The sequence below is a fragment of the Giraffa tippelskirchi genome, chromosome 5 (assembly GCF_054371585.1).
Source record: "Giraffa tippelskirchi isolate mGirTip1 chromosome 5, T2T-mGirTip1v1.2.pri, whole genome shotgun sequence".
Lineage (NCBI taxonomy): Eukaryota > Metazoa > Chordata > Mammalia > Artiodactyla > Giraffidae > Giraffa > Giraffa tippelskirchi.
The window spans coordinates 165,818,803-165,846,403 of record NC_137279.1 but is presented as its reverse complement, the minus strand read 5'-3'; the positions used below and the strand labels follow the sequence as shown (position 1 = coordinate 165,846,403).

At 39.3% G+C, this 27,601-nt stretch overlaps 1 protein-coding gene and 1 long non-coding RNA gene across 4 annotated transcripts in view; one reads left to right on the top strand and one right to left on the bottom strand.

Annotated features, from left to right (window-relative positions):
* Window positions 1-27,471, bottom strand: part of USP24 (ubiquitin specific peptidase 24) — a 145,247-nt gene extending 117,776 nt beyond the window's left edge. For all 3 annotated transcript variants that reach the window (XR_014054482.1, XM_081492694.1, XM_081492695.1), the window contains exon 1: window positions 26,892-27,471. Coding sequence is in view for 2 of the 3 variants with exons in the window: in XM_081492694.1 (XP_081348820.1) it covers window positions 26,892-27,209 (318 nt within the window). In the remaining variant the exon portion in view is untranslated. The remainder of the gene's footprint in view (window positions 1-26,891) is intronic.
* Window positions 27,472-27,492: 21 nt separating this feature from the next.
* LOC145506981 (uncharacterized) overlaps window positions 27,493-27,601 on the top strand; it is a 42,904-nt gene continuing 42,795 nt past the window's right edge. Inside the window, exon 1 of the long non-coding RNA XR_014054483.1 lies at window positions 27,493-27,546. This is a non-coding gene — a long non-coding RNA (uncharacterized LOC145506981). The remainder of the gene's footprint in view (window positions 27,547-27,601) is intronic.

Here is a 27,601-nt window from a genome sequence, read left to right as displayed (position 1 = left end):
ATACTATAAACCAAGTATACCTAAAAGACATTTACAGAACGCTCCACTCCATAACAGCTGCAGGATATACATTCTTTTCAAGTGCACATGAAACATTCTCCAGGATAGAGTACACGTTAGGCTATAAAACAAGTCTCGGTCTATTTGGAGGGATTAAAATCATATGACATATGTTCTCTGACCACAATGGAATGAACTTAAAAATCAACAGCAGAAGGAAATCCAAAAATATGTGAAAATTAAATAATGTATATAAAATGGACAAAGACACCCCAAGAAAAATAAAACCACAGCCCAATGATCCTACGAATATAAACACAAAAATCCTTAATAATAAACTAGCAAACCGAATCATAAAAAGGATTGGACACCATGACCAAGTATGCACACAAGGTTGGTTCAGCATACACTAGTAAATCAATACAATGTTGTGAACAGTCACAGAATAAAGATAAAAAAACACAGTCACTTCAATAAATGCAAAAAAAAATATTCACAAAATCCATCACCTTGTCATAACAGGAACAGAAAAAAAAATCAACAAATAAATAAAATGCAATTTCTTCAACTTGATGAAAGGCATCTACAAAAACCCTACAATTAACATAATACTTAACTGTGAAAGGCTGAATGTTTTCCTCTAAAATCAGAAGCAAGGATGCCTGTTCACCAGCTTTCATTCAACATTGTACTCGAGTGTCTAGTTAGGGCAATTAGGCAAGATGAGAAATCAAAGGCATTCATTCAGATTGAAAAGAATGAAGTAAAACTATTTCTATTCATTCATCACATGATCTTGTAGAAAGAAAATTCTAAGGAATTCATGAAAAAAGAAACCATTAGAACCAATAACTGAGTTCAGCAAGGTTGCAGAATAAAACATCAGTATCTAAAATTTAATTGTACTTCTACACACTAATGAACAGTCTTAAAATTAAGAAAACAATTCCATTTACAATAACATCAAAAAGAAATAAAATACTTAAGTACAAGATTTATACACTGAAAAGTGCATAACATTATGGAGAGAAACTAAAGAATCAAATAAACAGAAAGACAGACCATGTTCATGGACTAAAATTTAATATTGTTAAGACAGCAATGTTCCCCAAATTGGTCTACAGATTCAACTCAATCAGCATCAAAATTTCAGCTTATTTTGCAAAAAATTGACAGGCTGACTCTAAAACTCACATAGAAATGCAAAGAACCCTGTATAACCAAAATAATCTTGAAAAAGAATAAAGTTTGAGGATTCACACTTTCAACTTTCAAAATTTACTATAAAGCTACAGTAATGAAGACAATGTGGTACTGGCATAAAGATACACATACAGGGAATTCCCTGCAGGTCCAGTAGTTAGGACTCCATGCTTTCACTGCTGATGGAGCAAGTTCAACCTCTGATTGGGGAGCTAAGATCCTACAAGCCATGTGGCACAGCCAAAAAAATAAAAAGGCACACATACAGAAAATGGAATTGAATTGAAATTCCATATATAAGCCCTTATATATGTGGTCAATTCTCCCTCAACAAGAGAGATAATACAATTTAATCTCTGACAAAGGCATAAAAGCAACTCAATGGAGGAAGGTTAGCTTTTTCAACAAATGAAACTTAGACAACCGTTAAGACACAGGCAATAGAATAAAACTGAACCCCTATTTCATACCATATAAAAAAATTAACTTAAAATGTAACACAGGAGTGAATCTACATAAGCTTGGTTTAGATAATATTTCTTAAATAGGACACCAAAAAACACAATGACAAAAAAGAAAAGATAAATTTTGAACTTCATCAAAAGTAAAATCTTTTCAACTTCCCTCGTGGTACAGTTGATAGGAATTCGCCTGCCAATGCAAGGGAAACGGGTTCAATCCCTGGTCTGGGAAGATTCTACATGCCACGGAGCAACTAAAGCCCGTTGTGCGCAGCAACTACTGAGCTTGCGTGCCCTAGAGCCCGTGCTCCACAGCAAGAGGAGCCACTGCAATGAGAAGCCTGTGCACAGCAACAAAGAGTAGTTCTCTCTGTGGAATCTCAAATGTTGTTGTAGCCATCTGTTTCAATCATACATTAATATGACAGAAAACATAAAAATAACCAAAGGGGAAAAATGCATGCAAGGTTTCTTTTTGGGGGTGATGAGAAAACAGTTTAAAATTAAAGAGTGGTGATGGGTGTACAACTCTGAGAATGTACACTTAAAAAGAGTAAACTTTAGCGTATGTGAATTATATCTTGATAAAGCTGCTATTTGAAAAATTTGATTAACAAACATGTGTTCAAAGATTATAATTATTAAATGTAAGTGAGCTTAAAATTTCATCTAAGAATTTCAAAACACAGCTGTATCTAATGATCTATAATAAAAATAAATATGCCAATTAGGTTTTTTTAAATAATTAAAAAAATAATATATTTAAGACATAACAGGTGAAAAATCTCACGTTGCTTTCTAAGCAGTTAACATTCCTGGTCTTATAGAGGGGGGAACATACAAGGCACACATCAGAGTTAACAAGCGATACAGAGCAGCATTACGTTTTGAGGAGGGTACTACCAACACAGAAGAGAGAGGAAATCACAAGAGGAGCAAACAGTGACATGAACCCGTATTTAGGTTTGCTTAATATTCTGAGTCATCATTTTGAGTAGAGCCTGTCTCTGGCAAAAATTATATACTAAACAAGAGAACACATGCAAAGCAGCTTGGGATTGTCCAATTGCAAAATAGCTGCCAACAGACAAAAGGCACAGGGCTTTTAATAAGAACTCTGGAATGTAATATATCATTTTCTCATTAGATGTCTAATGCAAGTGATATCCAAGTAAGTAACAGTTAATGAGCACTTACTCTAAATTGATAATAAGTACACTTGTCAACAGGGCTTCCCTGGCTCAGTTGGTAAAGAATCCACCTGAAATGCAGACCTGGGTTATATCCCTGGGTGAGGAATTTACCCTGAAGAAGGAAATGGCAACCCACTCCAGTATTCTTGCCTGGGAAATTCCATGGACCGAGGAGCCTGGTAGGCTACAGTCCATGGGGTCACAAGAGTCAGACACGACTGAGCCACTAAACCACTACCACCACACTTATCAAAAGTTCACTATGTTCCAGACAAGGTAATGAGCTTTGGGGACAGAGATAATGACACAATTCTCATCTTTAGAGACCAGGACAATGTGAAAGAAGAGAAAGGGTGGATCCAAACCAGGCTGCGGGTAGCGGTGTACATGCAGGCAAACAGCTGATGTTTAAGGGAAACAGTATTATAAGCAGAGGGTTACAGAGCTTTCATATTTCAAAACTGGTATTACTTTATTTTTCAAGTATATTAAGTAATAAAACTTCAGCATTTTCAGCTTTTTTGACCATCTGAGGCAATGTCTTTTCTTTGTATTATGATAGCCCACCAATTTTATTTAAAATTGAAAGACATTTAAGTTTTGAGAATGCTTTACAATATTTATGTAAATTTAGCATGTTAGGGATGCACAATTCTGTCACTAAGGTAGAAAAGAAATGACCTCACAAAAAATTCTTGAATATTACTTTTAACCTGAAAAATTTCTAATAACACTGAATCTTGTGTATCTGGTCATCCAAGAAAAATAACAAATGAGTTAATGCCCTACATTATGATTCCTAAACTGACATTTTAAGATTAGAACCAAAACAATTGCTGGAAACATAATTTAGGCTATTTCCTAAAGAAGCAATTTTACTTATGCCCATAAATATAAATTAATACAAGTATAAACAAGATGTCTGTAACTCTCATGATATTTGATAATGTTAAACACACTAGAAATTCATATAGTTGTGATTATAACTTCATTACTGGCAAATGGTTCAGAATAAGGCTTACTATTTGTCTATAAATGGGCTTAGCACTTTTAATTACTGGAAATAGTTTTTCACGGAATTGGTAAACGCTGTCTCTGTAGAGTGTAAATCTACCTCCACAGAGGTAGAGATCTTTAGATTTAACATGTGGATTATCTTGACAAAAATATTTCTCTGCATGAAATCTTCTATATTTACAGTTAGACATGAGCATATATGTCACTATCCATATCTAGAAACTTGCCTGTTTGAAAAATGCAGATGAACCAACATAAACACTTGTACAGGCACTAACTTAATTGAGGGCTGAGTACACAAAACAGTGTAATTTACTCAGCTTTTACAACTGGCCTTTAAAATATTATTGTATAAGCATTAAGGTTAATAACAGAATTTTAATATTTACTTAGAAAACCATCTTCAAGTTCAAAGAAATTAACAAGCCTTTTGCTCTTAAACTCAATTTAAACCTTCTTTGTTTAAAGAAGTGAAACCTACTGGAGTAAATACTGCCTGCTGTTCAGAGATAAGCTTTGTTCCAGTCTAGCCACTAACCCAACAAATACAAAAAAAAAACAAAAACTTAAGGGATAGAAGATTGCCAATATTGCTTAAAGTTTACGCTAATACTAGATTTGATTACTGAACTATTTTGTTAGCCAACAATGTACTCAAAAGAACTTCCAAGTGTTTGATTAATGTACAGAAAAATGAAGACTCCAAACTGATGCCAAATCATTTTTCCATGATTTTTAAAAATGCATTTGTCCATTACCTAAAATAAATAATAATTAGCACCATATATGTCGAGTGCTTAAGGAAAATAAGATGAAAACATGAACATTTGATTCCAAGTCACTAACTTACAACTTCCTAATCAAAGTTGAGACCTCAGGCTTGTCAGTCTTATTTAATATTTTTCAAAGCAATTCAGAGATAGTTCTATGCAAATCTATTAATAATACGATCTGTTATTCCGGACTAGATGATTCCTAAAATACTGCTTACTGAAGAAAGAGATGATGGACAAGTGTACGTGGTTCCCAAGTCACTAATATACTCAAGTCTGTCAGCAAATTGCTTTCTTGAAATTCATTTTCATTCCATATTATAAGCAGTACAGAATTTCCTAACTGTTCTACAAAAGTGGACATTTCTCATGGTCCCTTTCTTTCATAACCCTTGGTGTTGATTCAATACATAGAAATAAGGTTTTCATGAGAAGCTGTCTTTGAATTCAAAGGTGGTATCTTACATATTGGCTTCCCTGGTGGCTCAGATGGTAAGGAATCCACCTGCAATGCAGGAGACTGGGGTTTGGTCCCAGGGTCAGAAAGATCCCCCTGGAGTGGAGAATGGGTACTTACTCCAGTATTCTTGCCTGGAGAATCCCATGGACAGAGGAGTTTGGTGAGTTACAGTCTGTGTGGTCACAAAGAGTTGGATACTACTGAGCTACACATAGGATTTATCCTTTATCATTTAGATTTAAGGTCTGAGATTTATATATCGTTGATCTCAGGAACAAAAAGGCTGGTAGCTGTAGTTAGACCTTCAGTTTTAATAGACAGCAGGAAGAAGGAGTGAAATGGTAAAGGGGGATTTAGATATATGCAGAGAAAAATGAGTGAGAGGCAAAGGAAAACCAGCATGTCTCCTGACTACTTAACTCCTCTGTGTCAGGGATGGTGCCCAACTCCATGAGGCAACGAGTCAAAATCTGTCATTGTGCCCAATATCTGTCATGGGCAAAACTGAGGCTCAAATAAGACAAGTTATTCAAATCTATTTCTTATGGTCTCTTGCCTAATGCTAACAGTCACTCATAGATTCAGATTGGGATGAGAATTCAGATCAACGTTTCTCCAAATCTCATGTTCTAGATAAAGCACTCTGGAGGTATTCCAGTTCCTCCTAAAACTGGTAGGAGGGCTCAGTCCCTAAAAGCACCACTCCAGAATGGAGGTAAATTGTTATTAAAAAACAACCAAACAAAAATTTTATATAATGTACCCCAAGCTAAGAGTTGACTAGGTAAGAGAGAATTGATTCTCGACTGTTTTTCTCCCAAAGCACTCATATTTCTTAATCCACTGATATTCCTAAAGTTTTAGGTAAGAGGTTTTCTAGGATAAACAAGTACCTTTTATTCTTAAAATTTGTTGAAACTTCCTTTACTATATATTCCCATGACAGATCTAAATGTTGATTCTGTCACCACCATCTGCTTGCTGTGTGACCTTGAATAAGCTTCTTGACCTCTCTATGTGCCATAGTTTTCTCAACAGAAAGCAGAGAACAGTGCCTGCCTTGCAGGATTATTATGCAGATGGGAGAGCATCCTTGTAGAAGACCAACTACCACAAACAGGCACACCCTACCCAGTGGCCCAGACCGCTCTTCAAGCTTCAGATGAGTGTTTCTATATCCCTGTCAGACTCTTCAACTTCCACGAAGAACTCAGTGTTCTAATTCAAATATGTTTCTTCTCTGAAGAAACTATCCCTAGTCTCTGAAACTTGGTGTCATCTTCCCAACTAGTTGGTCCCCATACCACAGCGATTCTACCTCAGAAATTTCTCTTCAATAGTCTTTCCTGGCCGACCATCACTGTGGCTGAGGCCCTTGCTGCATGCTGCGCAGACTGCAGCCAACACTCATACTCAGGACTGCGTCCCTGCCACTGTTCTAGCCCCACCCTTGTGTCCTCTTCAAAATGCCAGTGGTCTTTCTTAACAAAACAAAAACTAAACTAAACCAAGAAAAGGGATCTGATCCCATCACTTACTTGCTCAGAAACCTCCTTTAGATCCCAGCTGCCTTAAGTACCTAGAAAGTAAAAGCAGGTCTCCAGCACTGACTGGCATGCAAAGCTCTTCACCATCTGACCACAACCTACAAACAGAACCTCATCTGCTTCTTTCCTAAACCCTTCTGCTCTAACCACACTGAACTCCTAGGCCCCTGAGCACACAGGACTTGCTGTGATACCATGCTACCTCTATGCTCTTTCCTCTGCCTAGAGTGCTTTTTCTCCAACACAATAAATTACTACTTTTATTTTGCCATAGACTGCATGTTTGTGTTCCTTCAAAGTTCATATGCTGCAACTGAACCCCTGATGTGATGGTATTTAGAGATGGGGCCTTTAGGAGGTGAGTCATGAGAGCTCTGTTCTTTTCAAAGAGACCACAGAGCGCTCCCTTGGCCCTTTCACCACGTGAGGTTAAAGCAAGGAGACATGTGTCCATGAACCTGGAAGCAGGTCCTCCACAGACATCAAAGCTGCTGGCACCTTGATCCTGGACTTCCTAACCTCCAGAACCATGAGAAATTAATTTCTGTTGTTTACAAGCCAGCCAATCTATAGTATTTTAATACAGTACCCTGAAAAGACTAAGACAGTCTTTAAAATCAGTTCAAGTATCATTTCTTTAATAAATTTTTCAAGATTCCTCCAGACTAAGGTACTCTGTCTTCTGTTTTTATACTGAATTCTCATTCAGTACTATCTAGAAGCTGTGAATACATCAATGAATAAGACAAACACATTCTGCCTTTGAGCCTTTGAGATACACTACCTATCAGAAAAGACAATTACATAAGGGCTTATAATTTCTTATAAGGAGCATGCTACAATAACAAGAGTATTATGAAAGTGTATAAGAAGGGGAACCCATGGGATATTATTTCACCTTAAAAAGGAAGCAAATACTGTTATATGCTATAACATGAACGAACCTTGAGTACACCGTGCTATTCCACTTACACGAGGTATCCAGGGTAGTCAAATTCATAGAAACAAAAAGAGATGGTTAGCAGGAGCTGGGGGGAGGGGAAAAAAAGAGGAACTGTAGTTTAACTGGTATAGAGTTTCAGTTTTACAAGACGAAAAAGTTCTGGAGATCTGCTTCATGAAAGGTAACTATAATTAACTGTGCACTCAAAAATGGCTAAGATGGTAAATTTTATGTTTTGTGTTTCATAATTTTTCAATTTCATATTGAATAATTTCAATATTCTTTTCAAAAAGAAAAGAATAAGAAGAAGGGGACCCAGCTTATCATGATCAAAGATGCCCTAAAAATGAACTGACATTTAGACTGAGACCTAAGTAAGCATCCAGCACCTTCAGCCTTGTGCACAGGGTTAGTGCTCAGTCCTCACCTGACCTCACCCACCAGCGACAGTTCACACTGCTGATTGCTCCATCCTCCCTGAAACACCTCCTCCATGTGGCTTCCAGGACAGATCCACTCCCTGGTTCCTCTTACTTCACTAGCCACTCCTCACTCTTCTCAGCCGGTTCCTCTCTTGTCACCTCAGTCCCTAAACACTGGAGGACCCAGGAACCCAGTCCTCAGAAATCTACGTTAGACACACACATTGCCTGGGTGATCTCACTGAAATACTAAAGAGTAAGACTGTGTTGGGTACGGCTGAGCTTTGGACCAAACCACTGTTAATATTTAAGATATTTGTCAACTCTGAGAAACCAATTTTTGCTCCTTTGGAGGGCTGCTGGCCCTGCTGAGAATGCACAGTGTAACAGTCTTAAATACCATCCCCACAAGCTGAAGGCCCTCACAGTTTATCTCCAGCACGGACCTCTTCCTAGACACCAGGCACCTATCCAACGCCTCCTCTGACATCTACACTAGGAATATTTACCAGGCATCTTAAATAAACACATCTGAAAACAAACTCTGGATCTTTCCCGTAAGATCACATTACCTCCCTGCTCAGAACCCTCAATGCTCGAATCCATTCTGACAAAAAGGCCGTTTCAGTTGCCTTCAGGGCCCTAGTGAGGAGCTGCCCTCTGCTTCACCTCTGAATCTCATCTAAAAGGGATACCCACCCTCTAGGCCAGCATGCTTTCTGCCCCATTCCTTGCTTCATCTTTTTCTATAGTACTCACCATCTAACATTCTATACTTAATTGTTTGCTGTCTGTCTTCCCTCAGCCAGAATATAAGCTCCGCCAGGGCAGAATTTTTGCTTTGTCTGTTGCATCAACAGTCCTTGATACAGAGTAGGTGCTCAATAAATATTTGGCGAATGAATGAATGAATGTTAAGCATCTAATAAATACTTAGGAAATGAAAGAGAAAGGGAAAGGATTCTAGGCATAGAGAATTGTATGTGTGAGTCTACCACCAGAGAGTGTGGCATATTTAAAGCACATTCTTTAAAGCACATCTCCATAACAACAAATACTGAGTTGTATTAAACTTTACCTATTTACAGGTGTGGTGCTCTAATTGGATTGTGTTACTTAACAAGCTGGGGGCTTCCTTGTAGCTCAGCTGGTAAAGAATCTACCTGCAATGCAGGAAACCCTGGTTCAATTCCTGGGTAGGAAAGTTCCCCTGGAGAAGGGATAGGCTACCCACCAGTATTCTTGGGCTTCCCTGGTGGCTCAGACGGTGAAGAATCTGCCTTCCACAACCTCAGAAATGTCCCAGAGCTTCTGCCTAAGTAAGTCTACTAACCAAAAGTCTATGACACTTTAAGGCTGCCTGTTCCTTTTTTCACACAGATAAAAGTTCAACTGAAATCTCTTTCCATGTAATTTTAACTAATACCTACAGAGATCAGTCCCGGGTGTTCTTTGGAAGGACTGATGTTGAAGCTGAAACTCCAATACTTTGGCCACCTGATGTGAATAGCTGACTCATTTGAAAAGACCCTGATGCTAGGAAAGACTGAGGGCAGGAGGAGAAGGGGACGACAGAGGATGAGATGGTTGGATGGCATCATCGACTCGATGGACATGGGTTTAGGTGGACTCCGGGAGTTGGTGATGGACAGGGAGGCCTGGAGTGCTGCGGGTTCATGGGGTCACAAAGAATCGGACACGACGGAGCGACTGAACTGAACTGACCAGACCACAGTCAGATGGGATATCATATTTTCTGTGACCCTTCATTTCTACACTTGTGAAAAGGAGACTGACATTTGCTTGCTTGTAACTACAAATGGGCTTTGTGAGTACTAAGTAAGATAATGTATGTAAAAATGCTCTGTAAATGCAAACATCAAATAAACAAAGTAGAGATCTGTTATGGTTATCTAAACTGCTCTTAAAAGGTTATTTTGCACACACTTTTGCTTATAGGAACAAAACTCCACTGAAAACACTTACATTTCTCTTTTAAAAAGATATTCCATGCTCTTCTGGTAATATGCTCTAATTCATCTTAATCCTTACAGGCATAAAGAAATGCACTGCTGCTGCTGCTGCTGCCAAATGGCATCAGTTGTGTCTGACTCTGTGCGACCCCATAGACGGCAGCCCACCAGGCTACCCCGTCCCTGGGATTTTCCAGGCAAGAGTACTGGAGTGGGTTGCTGTTTCCTTCTCCAATGCATGAAAGTGAAAAGTGAAAGTGAAGTCGCTCATTTGCGTCCGACTCTTCGTGACCCCACGGACTGTAGCCTACCAGGCTCCCCCATCCATGGTATTTTCCAGGCAAGAGTACTGGAGTGGGGTGCCATTGCCTTCGCCTAAGAAATGCCTAAGGCTTAACAAAAAAGGTTCAAAGTGCAGAAACGGAGGATGAAGCCAGGGAAAACAAAAGGGAGTGAAAGTAAGGCACTGTGTGTTTTGTGTGTGGAAAGAACACAGAACTGAGGGTAAGGACACATGGGTTTAAGCCCACACTAGCTGTATGATTTTAGACCAGGGTTTCTTCACCCTGGCGTTACTGACGTTTTAGGGGGGCTAATTCTTCGCTGAGGGGGGCTGTTCTACGCACAGTGGGGTGTCTAGCAATATCCCAGGCCTCTACCCACTGTGTGCCAGTAGTTCCCTCTTGTGACAACCAAACAGGTCCCCAGACATTACCAAGTATCCCCTGGCTGGCAACCACAGGCTTATGTAAGACGTGATATCTTCACACTTAATTTTAGTATCATCTTTGAAATGAAAACATTTACCCATAGATCTAAGATCCCTCTTTGGCTCTAAAAATGCTAAAATCCTATAAAAGATCAAAATAATGATGACTGTAAGTGCAGTCTTATTAAAGAGAAACAAGTTATGTCATAATGAAAGTTAATATTTTTGTTCAGTTTTCCTTATTACCTTAATAGACAATGATAAAACTTTCTTGTATATTTTAAATGATTCAATTATAAAATCTTTTAAAAAGATGAGAAGAGAATTGGGTTATTTTTGAAAATGTCAATATCAAAAGTCTCAAAAGATATAAAGACTATTCTAGAATCTACATTAAAGGGATGTGATAACCAAATGCAACGCAAATTTTTTATTCAATCCTGTATTTTTTTCCAACACAATGATACATCTGAAGTGCTTAATATGGAGCCTAGTACTTTATCATATGATTTTTTAAAGGTTATATTCCATTTATAGTTATTATAAAATATCTGCTATACTCCCATGTTGTACAATATATCCTTGCAGCTTATTTTATACCTACATAGTTTATGCCTCTTAATCCCTTATGACTATGTTGCCCCTCCCGTCTCCTCTCCCCACTGTTTGTTCATTTTATCTGTGAGTCCACTTCTTTGTTGTTATATTCACTAGTTTGTTTTATTTTTCAGAGTCCACATTTAAGTGGTATCATGCTGCTGCTGCTGCTGCGTCGCTTCAGTCGTGTCCGACTCTGTGCAACCCCATAGATGGATACAGTATATCTTTCTCTGACTTATTTTACTCTAAGTCTACCCATGTTATAGCAATTGGCAACACTTCATTCTTTTTTATGGCTAAGTAGTATTTCTTTGTATATATGTATGTATATGTGTATATATACACATCTCCTTTATCTATTCATCTGTTGATGGACACTTAAGTTGCTCCCATACTTCGGCAACTGTAAGTAATGCTGCTATGAACATCAGCATGTATACATCTTTTCAAATCAGTGTTTTTTTTTGTTTTAAGATGTATACTCAAGAGTGGAATTGCCAGGTCATAAGGCAGTTCTATGTTTAGCTTTTTGAGAAATCTCCATACTGTTTTCCACAGTGGCTACACCAATTTACATTCCCATCAACAATGGACAAAGGTTCCCTTTTCTCCATACCCTCGCCAACGTTTGTCATTTTATTCTTACTCTGACAGGTGTGAGATGATCATTTTTGATTCAATCCTGGACTGTTTTTTAAAACATCTATACAGGATATTTTTGGTACAAGTGGGGAAATCTAAATATGGACCAAATAATAGAGAATATTAATGTATTGTTAAATTCCTTTGGTTGAGACAATGCTATTGTGGTTCTGTTGGACAATGTTTTTGCAACTTATGTTCAAAAGGTTCAGGAAAAAAAAATGTGTGTGTGTGTAGGTGTTTGTCTTTAGAGACAGGAGAGAGAAAGTCAACGTGACAGAATGTTTGTAAATGTTGAATCCAGGCGAAAGGTATGCAAGTGTTCACTGTACTGTTTTTCCAACTTTTCTGTAGGCTGGAAATCGCTCAAGATAAAAATTTTGGAAAAATACATCTAGTATACAAATCAAATTACATACACATTGGATTTGTCACTGGCTAGAGCACACACACCTTTTCTAAAGCTTTATTAAGTACTTTTACCCAATCCTCTCCACCCCTGGGATAGCTGGGGGCCCTGCCGGGAACAAGTTATCCTGAAAATATAACCTGATCTGTTGCTGATTACCCCTACCACCCTTCAGGATCACTGCACTAGGCTACGAGCTCCTAAGAAGCAATAAGAAGTCAGCCCAGTGCCAAAGGCATTTAAAAAATATTTGTTCAGTGCTGCATAAATGCTTCCCATACTACTGTTTCCTTCCTCTTCCTACTTTTACACACACCTTTTTTTTTTACATTAGGGTAAGGAAGGAGGGGTAAAAACCAATCAGCGTCTCAATAGCTTTACTTAAAAATAAACTCACTTGGATTAATAGTAATATCATTAATCATTATTATATTAATAAATGAAACAAATAGGACAATCTGAAACAGAAAAGACACTAAAAATCAGTTTACTATTATAATTATTCTGTATCCTATTTTTCTTTCTTTTCCAGAAGTGACAGTTTCTGCAAATAATCTTCTCATTATTGAGGCTGAGCTCAACTAAGACATGTAATAAGAACAGACTGGTAAATAGTCCTACAAAGGCTAAAAAAACCTTTTGTTTCTTCTAAGTCATGTATGGATGTGAGAGTTGGACTACAAAGAAAGCTGAATGCTGAAGAATTGATGCTTTTGAACTGTGGTGTTGGAGAAGACTCTTAAAGAGTCCCTCGCACTGCAAGGAGATACAACCAGTCAATCCTAAAGGAAATCAACCCTGAATATTCATTGGAAGGACTGATGCTGAAGCTGAAGCTCCAATACTTTGGCTACCTGTTGCGAAGAACTGACTCACTGGAAAAGACCCTGATGCTGGAAAAGATTGAGGGCAGGAGGAGAAGGGGATGACAGTGGGTTAAGATGGTTAGATGGCATCACCAACTCGACGGACATGAGTTTGAGTAAGCTCCAGGAGTTGGTGATGGACAGGGAAACCTAGTGTGCTGCAGTCCATGGGGTTGCAAAGAGTCAGACACAACTGAACTGAACATACATTATGTTCTTTCCTGTGTACAGTATTTTCCTATGAGCTACAGAAAAAACTTACAAAGCAGAGGGAGTGGTGCCAAATACCAACTTCACATTTAATGCATTATGTCCAAAATGGTGTCCATTAGAGAGATACTGGCAACAGTTCAAAAAAAGTTGCCACAAACTGTGTGTGGTGTGTGTGCTCAGATGCAAAGTCGTGTTTAACTCTTTGCGACCCCCTGGACTGTAGTCCACTAGGCTCCCCTCTCCATGGGATTATCTAGGCAAGAATACTGTAGTGGGTTGCCATTTCCTCCTCCAGGGGGTCTTCCTGACCCAGGAATGGAACCTTCATTGCAGGTAGATTCTTTACCACTCTACCACCTGGGAAGCCCTCCACAAACTGTAAAACAATGAAAATACCATGACAGAAATCTGCTTTGGGCTACCAAAATACTTCTTACCTTCAAGCTACGGTACAGGCTATTTCAGGCAAGATTCACTTTAAGAAACTGGGGTAAGAAAGGAGGGGTAAAAAAAAAAAAAAAAAAGAACAGTGTCTCCATAGATTTAGTTCAAAATAAACTCACTTGGATTAACAGTAACATCATTAATCATTATTATATTGATAAATGCACCAGTCCCAAGATTACTTGATGTACGTGAATGGAGGAAAATGTGTTCCAAAATGTTGATGCGAACAAAATATTTTCCAGATCAGATTCTTTTATTTAGTATCTACTATGTCAAGCGTGGTCCCCTCAGACAACCATATATTCCTTTCCGAATTGGGAAGGGAGTACGTCAAGGCTGTATATTGTCACCCAGCTTATTTAACTTATATGCAGAGTACATCATGAGAAATTCTGGGCTGGAAGAATCACAAGCTAGAATCAAAATGGTCAGGAGAAATATCAATAACAACAGATACACAGATGACACCACCCTTATGACAGAAAGCAAAGAGGAACTGAAGAGCCTCTTGATGAAGGTGAAAGAGGAGTGTGAAAAAGGTGGCCTAAAAACCAACATTCAAAAAAGGAAAATAACAGCATCCGGTCCCATCACTTCATGGCAAATAGACGCAGAAACAATGGAAACAGTGACACTTCATTTTTGGGGGCTCCAAAATCACTGCAGATGGTGACTGTAGCCATAAAATTAAAAGACACTTGCTCCTTGGAAGAAAGGCTATGACAAACCTAGACAGCGTACTAAAAAGCAGAGACATTACTTTGCCGACAAAGGTCTGTATGGTCAAAGCTGTGGTTTTTCCAGTAGTAATGTACAGATATGAGAGCTGGACAATAAAATGGCTGAGGGCCAAATAATTGATACGTTCAAACTGTGGCGCTGGGGAAGATTTTTGAGAGTCCCTTGGATATCAAGGAGCTCAAACCAGTCAAACCTAAAGGAACAAGCCTGAATATTCATGGGAAGGATTGATGCTGAAGCTGAAGCGCCAGTACTTTGGCCACCTGATATGAAGAGCCAACTCATTGGAAAAGACCCTGATGCTGGGAAAGATTGAAGGCAATAGGAGAAGGGGACAACAGAGGATGAGATGGTTAGATGGCACCACTGACTCAATGGACGTGAGTTTCAGCAAACTCCGGGAAATAGTGAAGAACAGGGAGGCCTAGCGTGCTGCAGTCCGTGGAGTCGCAAAGAGCCGGACATAACTGAGCGACTGAACAACAACAAATGTCAAGTGTTCCCCTGGACTCTGTGGTAAATAGAGATGATCAGACCCGGACCTCAAAAGACTTACAATTCAGTCTGGGTAACAAATATATAAATAATTCCAATACAAGGGGATAAATGCTATAACTGAGCACTGAATGTAAGGGCTTCTATTCAAACTCAAGAAGGGACTTTTGACTGGGTAGAGGGGAAGCGTGAATGGCAGGAAGTGGAATAGAAGGCATCAAGCTCTAAAAGAAAACCAGTAGCAAACCTAACTAACAGTACATGTGGTTTGGCTAGCATCTGGAATTTCATGGGACTCGCGAGACTGAAATAGGAGGATGTTCAATATCTAACTCTGCCAACTACAAGCTTGTGTTAAATCTACTTTGTGGAGAAAGGATCAAGCACAAGGATCAAACTGATGTCACATAGTGCTGTTGGACTAACTCTCCTGGTCCAATAAGACAAGAGAATCCCCCTTTTCTTAGGGGTTGAGGGGAACAGGCCAGGTAGAAGGAAGAGTATGTGTACAGGCTGGGAGTCATAAAAGAACCTGGCATCTTTTAAGGCTAATTTTTTTAAATGGATCCTCTAAGAGTAAATCAACACACACTATGTTTTATTTCTATATTCATTAAAATATATAATTAATGCAAGTGTCATGTTTTTAAGAGTATTAATATCCTTTCAAAGTATCATTCAAAATGTTTTTATTTCAAACCTACAAGTGTATAATATTTCCCAGTGGATATTTATGATAATCACTGTATTTGATACATAGAGAACAAAAAGGCAGTTTGAAGAAAGTAAAAGAAATACTAATTAGGCATATGTTATTTCAAGAAATTTATATACTAACTATTAAGCTTACTTTAAAATATCAGTACCCATGTACAACTGTGGACACTCAGGCAGGGGATCACTAATCCTTGTCAGGTTTACAAAGATGCTAAGTAGACAGACAGACGGACACAGCTCCTTCACAAATGACAGCGCTTCTTCAACCTTCCTCTCCTCAACCCTCACCGCCTTTTATAAACTTATCAACAGCTTCTGACATTAGAAAGTGCTGAATGAGAAAGCAAGGTAAACAAGATAAATATCTTCAAGTGGGAAAAAATGAATCAAATGTCAACTTTGTGCCCCCTAACTGAAACTAGCATCTACCAAAGGAAATGGTGGTGATGATGATACAGCAAGCTTATGAGGAAGGATATACTAGAGATGAGTAACAGTAAAAGACTTCCTCATATTAGAAAGACAGTTTGGTCAAGTATACAAAATGCTTCTTGAGAAGCAGAAGGCCAGTTCCCTTCCTGACTTTTCTAATAATCCGAGTCAAGGTCCTTACCCCTAAACTGATGAGATGTAACATTACAAGATCCCGATGGTCTCTTCCAGCTTTAAAACAAATCTTCAACCTTAATCTTTAAATTAACAACTTTTAACATTTTTATTGGAACAGAGAGAGGAGAGGACAGAAAATATTCTCAGTTCTACAGATAATTGCTCTGTTTTACGAAGTGTATCTGCCAAGTATTCTTGATATTTCTCTATGTTAAAATTACTGTGAACTGGGTGAATCCAAGGTAACTCAGCATGGATTTTGATATTTGATCCTCCTTAACAAATACTTGGAACTTCTTTACCACAGACATGTTTTATACTCCAACCATAAAAACCCCAAAGTAATGAAAAGCAAACAGGACTTGCTTGTTATTCTCTACAGATGTCAGTATGTCTGCACACATCTCATGAACCAATTGTTTTTTACGGTACAAGTTTTATATATTACACATACGTTTTTTGCCTGGTATAACTGAGAATACTGATTGCTCAACAGACAAGGGACATTTTCCCAAAACCAAATATGATAAGCAGACTAGTGAGATATAGGATGCTCTGTCGCTAGTGTTTAAATGTTCCATTTAAAACACTTCAAATGAAGCAGAAGGAAATCTTACAAAATGAAAAGTACTAACATTTTCAAAGTATTATAGTATTTTAGTAGACAGTCCACTGCAACATAAAACTAAACACCCTCCCACACACAAATATTGATAATAAACTAAAGGATTCCTAATGTTATTAATAACAGACAAGTTCTTCACTTAGCTTTAAAAACAATCTTTTTCAGGGGATATTATCAACAATCATAAGAGATTTTTAGCCTAAAAAAAGGCAAGTTTCTATAGCAATTTCTCCTTTCTGGGGGGAAAAATGCACAGATATGATTTTAGGACAAAACATAATGACATTTAGCTGAAATAATTAGCACCATTCTTAAAAGAGGTACTAGTTGGGAGAATCATTAACCTAATATTAAACATGCAACAAGTAAATAAACACAAATTCTGTACATTCCATGGCACTAAAAGAAACATCACTTGAAAAAACAGTATCAGTTCGTTTCCTGGCAATGGATGCCACTATAGATCAAATTACATCACAAAAAAATTCTTGAGGCACTACTCAAATGCTTTGGAGAGATCTAATCTCTTCATACTTTACCCACAACTCTTCAAGGCCTTAATTTTCTGAATTATAACATTATAATTTATTGGACACAGAGCAAAGGAAACCCATCAGCCTTGAAACTGTAACAGAGAAGGGACTCTGTGATTGGTTCACTCCTGTATTCCCAACATCTACTCAGTGCCTAGCATACATTCAAAGCTCAATAAAAACCTACTGAATGAAGGTAGGTTTAAGTGTTTTATTGAATGGGCTATTACCTGTCTTGCTGCTCTGACATTTTGGGTATAATGCCTGTTTTTATCATCGGAATTTGATTCCTATCTTTATTTAATGTAAATCAGAGAACTCTTCTAAGAACTCTCTACTTTTTTCCAGTATTTTAATAAAAATTCCAGAAAGAGCAGTCTTGCCCTCTTAGAAATAAGTAAGTAGACGTGAGAAAATACATCCAGTGAGCAAATGACTGAAAAGAGTCAAGTGAGTTGACTGTGTCTTGAAAACAGCAGATGAGACTAAGTCTGAAGCCCACCAAGAGCCCACCAATCATGAGTAGCAGTGCTCAGTTCAGTTCAGTTACTCAGTCGTGTCTGACTCTTTGTAGCCCTGTGGACCGCAGCACACCAGGCCTCTCTGTAGCAGTGCTACAAGTCCCAGAAATCACAGGTGACAAGGGAAGGCCTTGTTGGCCAGGTATGCATCTCTATTCCATCCCTTTGGCAAAGCAAAGCTAAACAAAAAAATCTATGCTTTAAAAACAGCTATTTCCAAGACAGTCATAATCTCGGAGAGCCTCTAAATGCTGGCAGGTTAATCTAAAGGTGAGTCCAAACATACCTGAGTCATAGATAACAAAGTCCTAAAATTAGTCAACAAGGCAAAATGCTCGGAGATATTAGGTGAGGGATGGGGGGAACATGGAGAAAAGGAGAAAGGCAGGAAAAGCAACTAAACAGAAGCTCCATTAAAGCTCAAAATGTGACTCAAATTCTAAAAGTCCTGCTGAACCACATCTTCCGAGCCAGTTTTCTTATAGCTAGAATTAGGAACTATCTAGTAAGTACATAATCAAATATTAAATTAAGATTAAAAAAAACAAAAGTTCCCAATTATATGTTAGGAAGCAATATACTTTTTCCTGTTTTTCAGTTACATAAAACACAAAACCTTCCTATATTTAACTTTCCTCAGTTGCAAAGTTAAACAACTTTAGAATCTAGGCAAAATTTTCCTAAGAATCATGAAATGCTTTGATCAATTTTTTATGCTATTTTCATTTTTAATGGACACCAGGGTTTGGTTTGTCTTCATTTAATAGAGTTTATATACTTTTTAAAAATTTGATCTTTTTTTAATTCAGTAAAACAGAAGAGAATTACATGTGTACCCTATCACCCCAAAATAATAGCATTAGTGTTTAGCACCAGTTTATTTAGAAAACCAAGTGCAGATATTTACACATGCTATTTTCTGAAAGGCCTCATAGCTTTTAACTTCTCAAAGAGATTAAAGAATGAAAATTAACCACAGATTTAGTGCAAGATGCCCATTTCAAGGATGAGAAAACCGAGGCTCAGACAGGCAAACTGACTTGCCCAATAAACTTATAGTTAGCAATCAACAGAACCCTGAAGAGAAATCTACTGTCGCCCAAATTCCTGGTTTAATATTCTTTCAAACGCCATTTGATTTTTTATTTCCCTTAAGGTATTCCTTCTCCATTCAGTTATTTACCCAAACACTGTGAGCCAGGGGTCCAAAGGACACAGAGATAAAAGGAAATAATACTGCTCCTCAAGTCCAGTGGAAATACAGATACATACATGTAAACACACTTCTTTGTTAGCTAAAATATGATCATTTCTTTACTTGGTGTACCTACAAAATGCTGCTGGGAGAATGTGGCCCTAGGAGACAAGCGTGCCTTGAAGAGAAACGGCATTTGAGGTAATCTCAAAGAATAAATCCATGTTAGCCAGGCAGATGTTTATTGAGGTTTGGGGATGAGAGTGAGGGAACGATGGACCCTGAACTGGAAGGGAGAACATGGCACTGGAAGGCAGGAGGCATGATGGGATGGATAAGTATGGAGATCTTGAAAGAAAGGAGTTCAGATTTTACCTACAGGAATTAAGGAACCACCAAACATTTTTAAGCAAGGTTATCTCATAACTAAAATTTATATTTTACAAAGATCATTCTGATACCCATGAGTGGCACTGAGAACAGAAAGTAAGGGACATGAACAAAACCAGAGCAGTAACAGGGGACAGACAGAAGGGGCAGAAGAGATATTTATGGTTAGAATTAACAGGCTACTTGATAAGAAGACAAAGTAAGAAGTCTTAAATAAATTAAATAATTGACAGATGGTGTTGCCATTAGCAGTAGGGAATATCTTCATATTTTTTAGGATCTGTACTTTAAATTGCTATAATTTAAATTGCTACTAAAATGCTACATGGTAGGCTTCTAATGGTAAATTGTAGAAAGCAAGTCAATTTTCAACCACAACTGCTAATATGAGTGAGGAATGGAAAGAGGGGGGGAAAGAAAGCCTAAAAATGTTGATCTGTTTATGAAAGCTAGATTCTAAAAGAAGACAAAGTAGAAATTGAAAAGCACTGGCAACAGCGACTAACAAATCTTTCTGGAAAAGATTTTAACTTCAGAAACCATTTTGGAAGCCTACTGATAAGGAATGTATCATTTATTTTTTTAATAAAATATTTCTAACATACACATCTTAAAAAAAAATATTTCTAACATAAACATCTTAAACTCAAGTGAAAGTATATCAAATGCTGTCAACTGAATTTCACAATGCACATAACTGAAACAACTTAAGATACTACAAGAAAGCAAACTATACTGGAATTTAAGAAGTGAGAAGACTTTGGTGGGTACCGGAAGACATTACTTATTTCCAGGAAGAAAAATAAAATCTTCAACTTAGCCCCAGAAAAAGATTCCCCCCACTTATGCTTCCTGGCTAAAGTATTTCAATTTTCGTAAAAATTATCAAAATGAAATGTCAACTTAATTGTGTCAGCTCTTTTCTTCAGAACAAATAAAAATACACCAAATCTAATGTCACCTACTACTAATATGTGCTTAAGAAAAAATTTTTACAACTCAATTGTGACTGAAAAATATTTCAATAGTGAATAATAAAAATTCCTATGATAATAATGAGAATGAGAAATACAAACTTAAAAAAGAAACTAAAACTCCCTGGAAGGAAGGTGAGAAAAAACATCTACTCTTGAAAGTGAAGTCCATCTTTCTTAGCAATGCCTCCACAATGCAAAGTCTCAGGCTGATAAGTCCCCTGTATCTCAATTTTCCAGGTACCTGAATGCTTACTTCTTTATACGCCCAACTTTCTTCTTATTTTTTTATTTTTTAAATCAAAACCGTGGTAAAATGTATTACACATTTCTGAACTTTCTCAAACAGAACAGACTGTAACCTTTTCTGGAGTGTGGCATCAGTAAAAACAGCCTCTCGGGGGCATGCAGCACACAAAGCTGTTGTACATCACTCCATACACACTGCTTTGCCTTCAAAGTTTCCTGTCCCCTCCTTTATCCCTGAGCTACTTGTCACTTCTCACTACTGTCAAATGTGTTTGCCACCAGCAGCTCATCACCTCATGTCTAGACTACTGCAAAACACTTCTAATTTGACAGGAAACCTAATATTAAAGCTTATTTGAACTATGTTTAAAAAAACAAAAACAAAAAAACATCTAGGACTTCCCTGGTGGCTCCGTGGTAGAGAATCCATCTGCTAATGGAGGAGACACAGGTTTGACCTCTGAACCAGGAGGATCCCACATGCTGCGGAGGAACCAAGCCCATGCGCCACAACTTACTGAGTCTGTGCTCTAGAGCCCGTGAACCACGACTACTGACCTCACACGCCTCAGCTACTGAAGCCCTTATTCTCTAGAGCCTGAGCTACACAGCAAGAGAAGCCACTGCAATGAGAAGCCAGTGCACTGCAACTTGAGAGTAGCCCCCCAACTCGCCGCAACTAGAGAAAAGCATGAGCAGCAACAAAGACCCAGAACAGTCAAAAATAAAAGCAATTAAATAAATAAAAACAAACTAAAACATAAACGAGTGAAGCGCATGATCTTGAGTGCATGCAGAATATGAGGGTTTTGAAGTGGTTTAATCTTATGTATTTTACGTCTCATTTCTCTTTGGTATTTCAAATAAGAAAAACTTCTGGGAAAACTGAACTCCACAGACAGGAAAATTATTACTGAACCAAATCTTCCTAAATATAATAATTCTTATTAAAAGCAACAATTTTTCATCTTTGCACTCAAATTCAAATAAAATCCATGTTATATGCTTTTTGAGCAGTAAGCACAAAGCTGTGGAATACATTGATGTCTGCTATTTAGGTTATATTATGGTTGAAATTCTTTCCTCAAATTATTAAAACAACATTTACTTTTCTAATATTGTTATTGGTTTCAAATTTTAAGCTAACAGGATTATTATGTTGTATAAAGCTGTCACTACCTACTATGATTTCACTAGAATACACCTCACTGACACACAAAAGGTACTTCTTTCATGCCAAATTACATTCATTCTAATAGCAAATGGTCAGGTAATTACAAGTCAGATGAACTCACAGGCCTAGTTCACAAAGGAGACACATATGCACTAGATTATAAAGAAATTCTTATTTCAAAATTAATCTTGCAGGGTCCCTATTTTTCATGTATTTTCAACTGAATTTTGGAATTCTTTTTTCTCTTTCTTTGGCCTTGCCCTGTGGTATGCAGAATCTTAGTTCCCAGCCCAGGGATGGAACTGCTGCCCCTTGTACTGGGGGCACAGAGTCTTAACCACTGGATTGCCAAGGAAGTCCTGGGAATTATTTTATTTTTTAACTCTAAAACTTACAAATAGATTCCACACTTTCTAATTTAACAAGTCACAGTAGATCAGAAACTGTAAATCATATACTCAAATCACAAATAACTAATATTTATTTATAAGATATTTACTCCACATTCAAATAAGCTAGGATTGTATATTTTAGAGGATAAAAAGGACATGAGTTTTAATATAAACCTTAGTATATTATGTAATATATAATGTATTATAATTTTAATTCATGTGTAACTACCCACTTAATACCAAAAGAAAAAAAAAAGAGGCAAAAATAAGGAGTTACAAATTAATGTGATTTTTATATGATTTATATATATTCTAGCAGGACCAACTTTGGGGCTCTTTAACAAAAAAGCAATGAAATCATGCAAAAACTTCTGACAAAATATTTCCAGAAGACTATCCACAATCAAACAGGAACAAAACAAGGAGTTTACAATATTAGTGAGATCACAGCGTTAAATGTCACTTCTAGGAATAAGAATTAACATGAAACTCGACACTAAGGTATTTCTAACTGTTAAAACTCTCCTTGCAAAAAAAATTCCATTTTAGTATTTTCTAAAGACAAAACAAAGAAACTTAGTAACAAGTAAGGTATATTGCACAAGTGTTAAATTTTAAAATGTGCCTAAAAGGGTTCCTGGTTCTAAGTTCTAACTCTCTGGATAGGATCACAGTTCTTAAAAGGACCAACTCTGTCCCAGCTCTAGGAGGGCAGAACCAGGGGTCATGCCCTGAACAGTGGTCAGGGGGGCTGACATTAACCATAAAAGAAACACTGAAGAATTCTAACAGTGGGGGTGTTAAACATCTGGATAAGTTATTTGGAGCAGCTGTGAGATCTCACTCGCTTTAATAATAGAACAGACTCCTACCTGCTGTGGAAAGGTTGTGAAGTAATGTTATTCAAAATCAAAACTGGTGAACTTTTCAAAATCCCATCCAGACCAAGACACCGAGAATTAATACATATCTACACCCAGCACAACTTTCTGCAAAGCAGTACCTTTATGTCACTGGAAGATTATCTAAAAAAGTGGCTTTCTGTGCAGTGTTATGCATTCTACTAGATATCTGAGTCTTTTCTATCTGCATTCTCCTTGGTGCTACTGAACCAGAAGTTAACTGCTTTTACTTTCCAAATTTTAATTTTTAAACCAAATCCTAATTATAGCACGAGCCCAAATTACTAAACTGATTTACCTAACTGCATGACCTTGGGAAATCACTTCTTGTAAAACTAGAGGCTTGCAGTAAGATCCACCAGAATGTAACCTCCACATTCTGTTCCCAGCCCCAGAACCTGGAAGGATTAAATGCTTACCAAATGAGAGGACTGTTCCTGTTACCAAATGACAAATACAAAATAAATGTAATCATTTTTTTCTTTTTTAACAATTGAATTTTGATGTGTATATTCCCAAACATTTTTAAGAGGACATTGAAACTGAAATTTCCTATTGGGCCAATACAAATGTATGTAATTTCAGACAAGGACCTCATTTTAAAGAAATAAAACAAGTAGATTATACAAGAGCTGACAATCTTCACCTTGTTTATTACACTTTCTTTTCTCCAACCTTTTACTGTGTCCTGTCCCTTTTTCATTTGAAAGGCAGGCAGCTGGTAGGGAGAGAGTGCACTGGACTTGCAGTGCGTGGGCCTGGCTCCTAGTCTCATCTCTTTCATGAACTGACTCTGTGGGGACATGTCACTTCCCCTTTGGGGCTTGCCCGCTTGCATATGTAAAACCAAGGAGACAAACTAAGCATTAATTTCTCAAGTCTTCTTTAAAAAGGTATGATTCTCCCTTCATTCTATCCATTATCGTATTCCCAATGCCTTGATTCAGCCCTTGCAAGCCACATCTTTCCTAGCTTGTACAGGAACCTCAAATTTGTCTCTTTCCCTCTTTATTTTTCCTTTTTATCTTAAAATGAATCCAATCTTGAACCATGAGTTGACTAGAATAAAAAACACACTGTCTTTGAAGTCAGAGAGACCAGTTTCAAATTCAGATTTTGCCACTAGCTAAGCATAGCTCTAAAATAGTGATGTTATTAACTACCTCACTGGGGATTAAGTACAATGTATAAAGCGCCTATATGTATACGGCGCCTGACACCGTATAGATGTTCAACAATGATCAGTGGTTCTCCCTATTTCCCAAGATCAAATGCCTCAGGTTCCCATTGTCGACAAGGATGACCAACAAGCTGCACAAGCTGCACGCAAGTAGATTTGTAAAACTACAGAGGCAACAACTGGATTAAATATTCTCACCAGGTTCCCATGTGCCTGTATCCTTGTTAGTCTTCTTCTGGGTAAAGCATCCTCAGTCACCAGTAGCACCCCCCACCTCTCACTCTGTGACCTTGCAAAATTAAATGGTAGAGCCAAACCCACAAGTCAAGAGGAAATGAAAACTGGACACGGGTCTTCAAAAAGTCATATTCTCTAGATTTTATGTGAAAGCAAACTCCTCAGCCTGTCATTCATGTGAAAGGAAGCCAGTTCCAATTCTTAGTGTTTAAATGTTCAGGCAGGGCAGTTAATGTTAGTATTTAAACATACATTAGTACAGCTAATGTTAAAGTACCACCAAGCATTATAACTTATTTTGATTTTGCAATTCCAGGAAATTAAAAGGTGTGATAAAAGAAAAAAAAAAGAGTAAATTTTTTCACAAAATGAGGATATGCTGAACTTTGAAGAACTATACAAGCAGCTTCAGAAAAAGCAGTGGCTTTCTTCTTGATTTCAAAACTGGGTCAAAACTAAAAGGAACAAGGAGAGGAGTGATGGGGGCTTGCAAACAGAAGCTCATTTCTTAAAGTGATTTAAGTACAGTTATTTAATTATATGGGACCTTTCCCCCAAAGTAGGAATAATCACAACCTTTACTTCCATACACTAGTCAATGATACAGCTGAGTTACTGGGTAACAGAGGGAAATCAATCAAGTGTGTGGAAGTCTGGAAACCAAAGAAATCTTGTGAAGAAATCTAGTTTTTTGAAGTGCCACTTTCTTTCCCAAGCTACTTCAGCCCAAGCAAAAGCCCATGCTGCCAAAGCATGTGACTAAAAAGACAGAATATTATTTATGAAAAAATTATTTCAGGAGGCTTAGCTTCATTAAGAATTATCCAAATTCACATCTCTTCTTAAAAACCCAAACCACTAGAGTAAGCCAACTTGCTCTACTGGACCTTTGAAATGTACTATGCAGCAAATCGGACCAAAACCCCTATCATGAGGTGTCATTTTTCTGCAAAGGAATTATTCACCAACACTGTTACTTCTGGTTGATCCTTTTTTAAAAAAATGAGAGGTAAAGTCTGTTTTCTCCCTCATGTTCTTTGCTCACATCTCAAACTAAACAGAAGGATCGTCTCCACCCAGACTTGAGATCTCTGATCAAAGCCATTCACCTAGATGGCCCTTTCTCCTTAACAGACTCTTCCAGTCCCTTTATTTCCCACCATGTCGCTGTCCCTCTGCAGAGCCACCCTCATTGCTACAACCCCTTTCTCCAGTCTAGCTTTTCCTCATTCCTGACTTAATCGATGACCAGTACCCAGACTTGGTCCCAGCTTCATCCTCCAACTCCAGTCCCATCACTGCCGAGCCCCTCCTCAGCTCTGACTCCTGTCCTGGCCTCTTATCTCTAACCTTTCTCAGTCTAATCCCCATGGCTTTAATACCTGATTTTACCGATGACGCCCCCACCCACATCTCATATCAACTATTGTCATTCCTGGCCTCTGCCCAGTCCCTCTTCATTTTAGACCCCGACCAATCTCCTCTCTTTTCTGGTCCTTGGCTAAAACCCAAATCCCATGGTAACCTCAAGTCCTCCTCTGACCCCAGCAAAGGCCTTTACTCTGGCTGGCCCATCCCACTTTTTCTCTGACTCTGAACCTGGCGCCTTCCCCCACTCCTTCACTGAAAACCTGGGCCACGAAATCTCGGGTCCTCGCCTAGTCTACTAGTACCCCATTTCTGACCGCCTGATAACACGCGCCATCCCCCATCACACACTCCAGGCCCATGTGTCGCTCTTCCCCCACCTCGGGGATGCCAGCTTTGGACCCTCCTCCCCATTCCCTTCTCGGGCCTGCCCCGGTGGTGACCTCAGCTCAAAGCCCGAGAGACCCCTCCCCACCCTGCCCCGCATCCCCAACTCAATTTCATCAGCCCTTACCCTGTGGGCTCCACTCCCCACCTGACCGCAGCCCGGTGACCTCCGTCCTGACGAGCCCGGTGCTCCATTGCCCTTTCTCCGTGCCTGCCCTGCCCCACACGCCCTCCGCACTTCAAGCCCAGTGGGGTGTGTCCCCTCCCCACGGAACTCCAGCCCGCTGGCCTCTCCCACGGGGGTCACGGGTCGCCCCTCCTCACCTCGGCGTCCACCACCTCGTGGTACGCGGGCGGGGGGTCGAACCCGCCGCCGCCTCCGGTGCTCCCGCCGCGGGAGGGGCCGTCGCCGCCGCCACCGCCGTCGCCCCGCGAGCCCCCGCCGGGCCCGGGGCTGGGGCCGCCACCGCTGTCCATAGGCTCGTAGCCGCCGTAGTCGAGGCCCGGCCGCTCGTTGGTGAGCAGCGCCACGGCTTCGTTGATGTCGTTCTTGGCCAGGCGCAGGGCCTTGCGGATGGTGGCGGGGTCCGAGAAGCCCATGCACAGTAGCGTGGTCATGTGCTGCTCCTCCTCTGATTCCATGGCTCCGGCCTCCGAACCCTGCCGGCCGGCGAGCAGCGAAGCTACGGGTCCGGGGCCTGGCAGGCCCAGCGGCGCTGCCTCTGCGCCGTCCCCGCGCCCCGGCGGGCCCTTGCGCTCCTGGGCTGCGGGCTCTGCGGCCGCCGGGCCAGGTTGGGCGCGGGCGTGGGCACCACGAGCCGAGCTACGGCAGTGGGGCGCTCAGGAGCGGCGGCGGCCCGGCCCAGCCCTGCGCGCCGCCATGTTGGCCTCCTCCTCCGCCTCCGCCTCCTCCGGCCCGCGGGGCCGCGCCTCCGCTCCCGGAAGCCGCACGAGCCGCCGCGGGGCCCGCAGGTCACGGGTGAGGGTTGGGGACTGATTTTTCTTTCTTTCTTTCGTTTTTTTTTTAAAAAAAC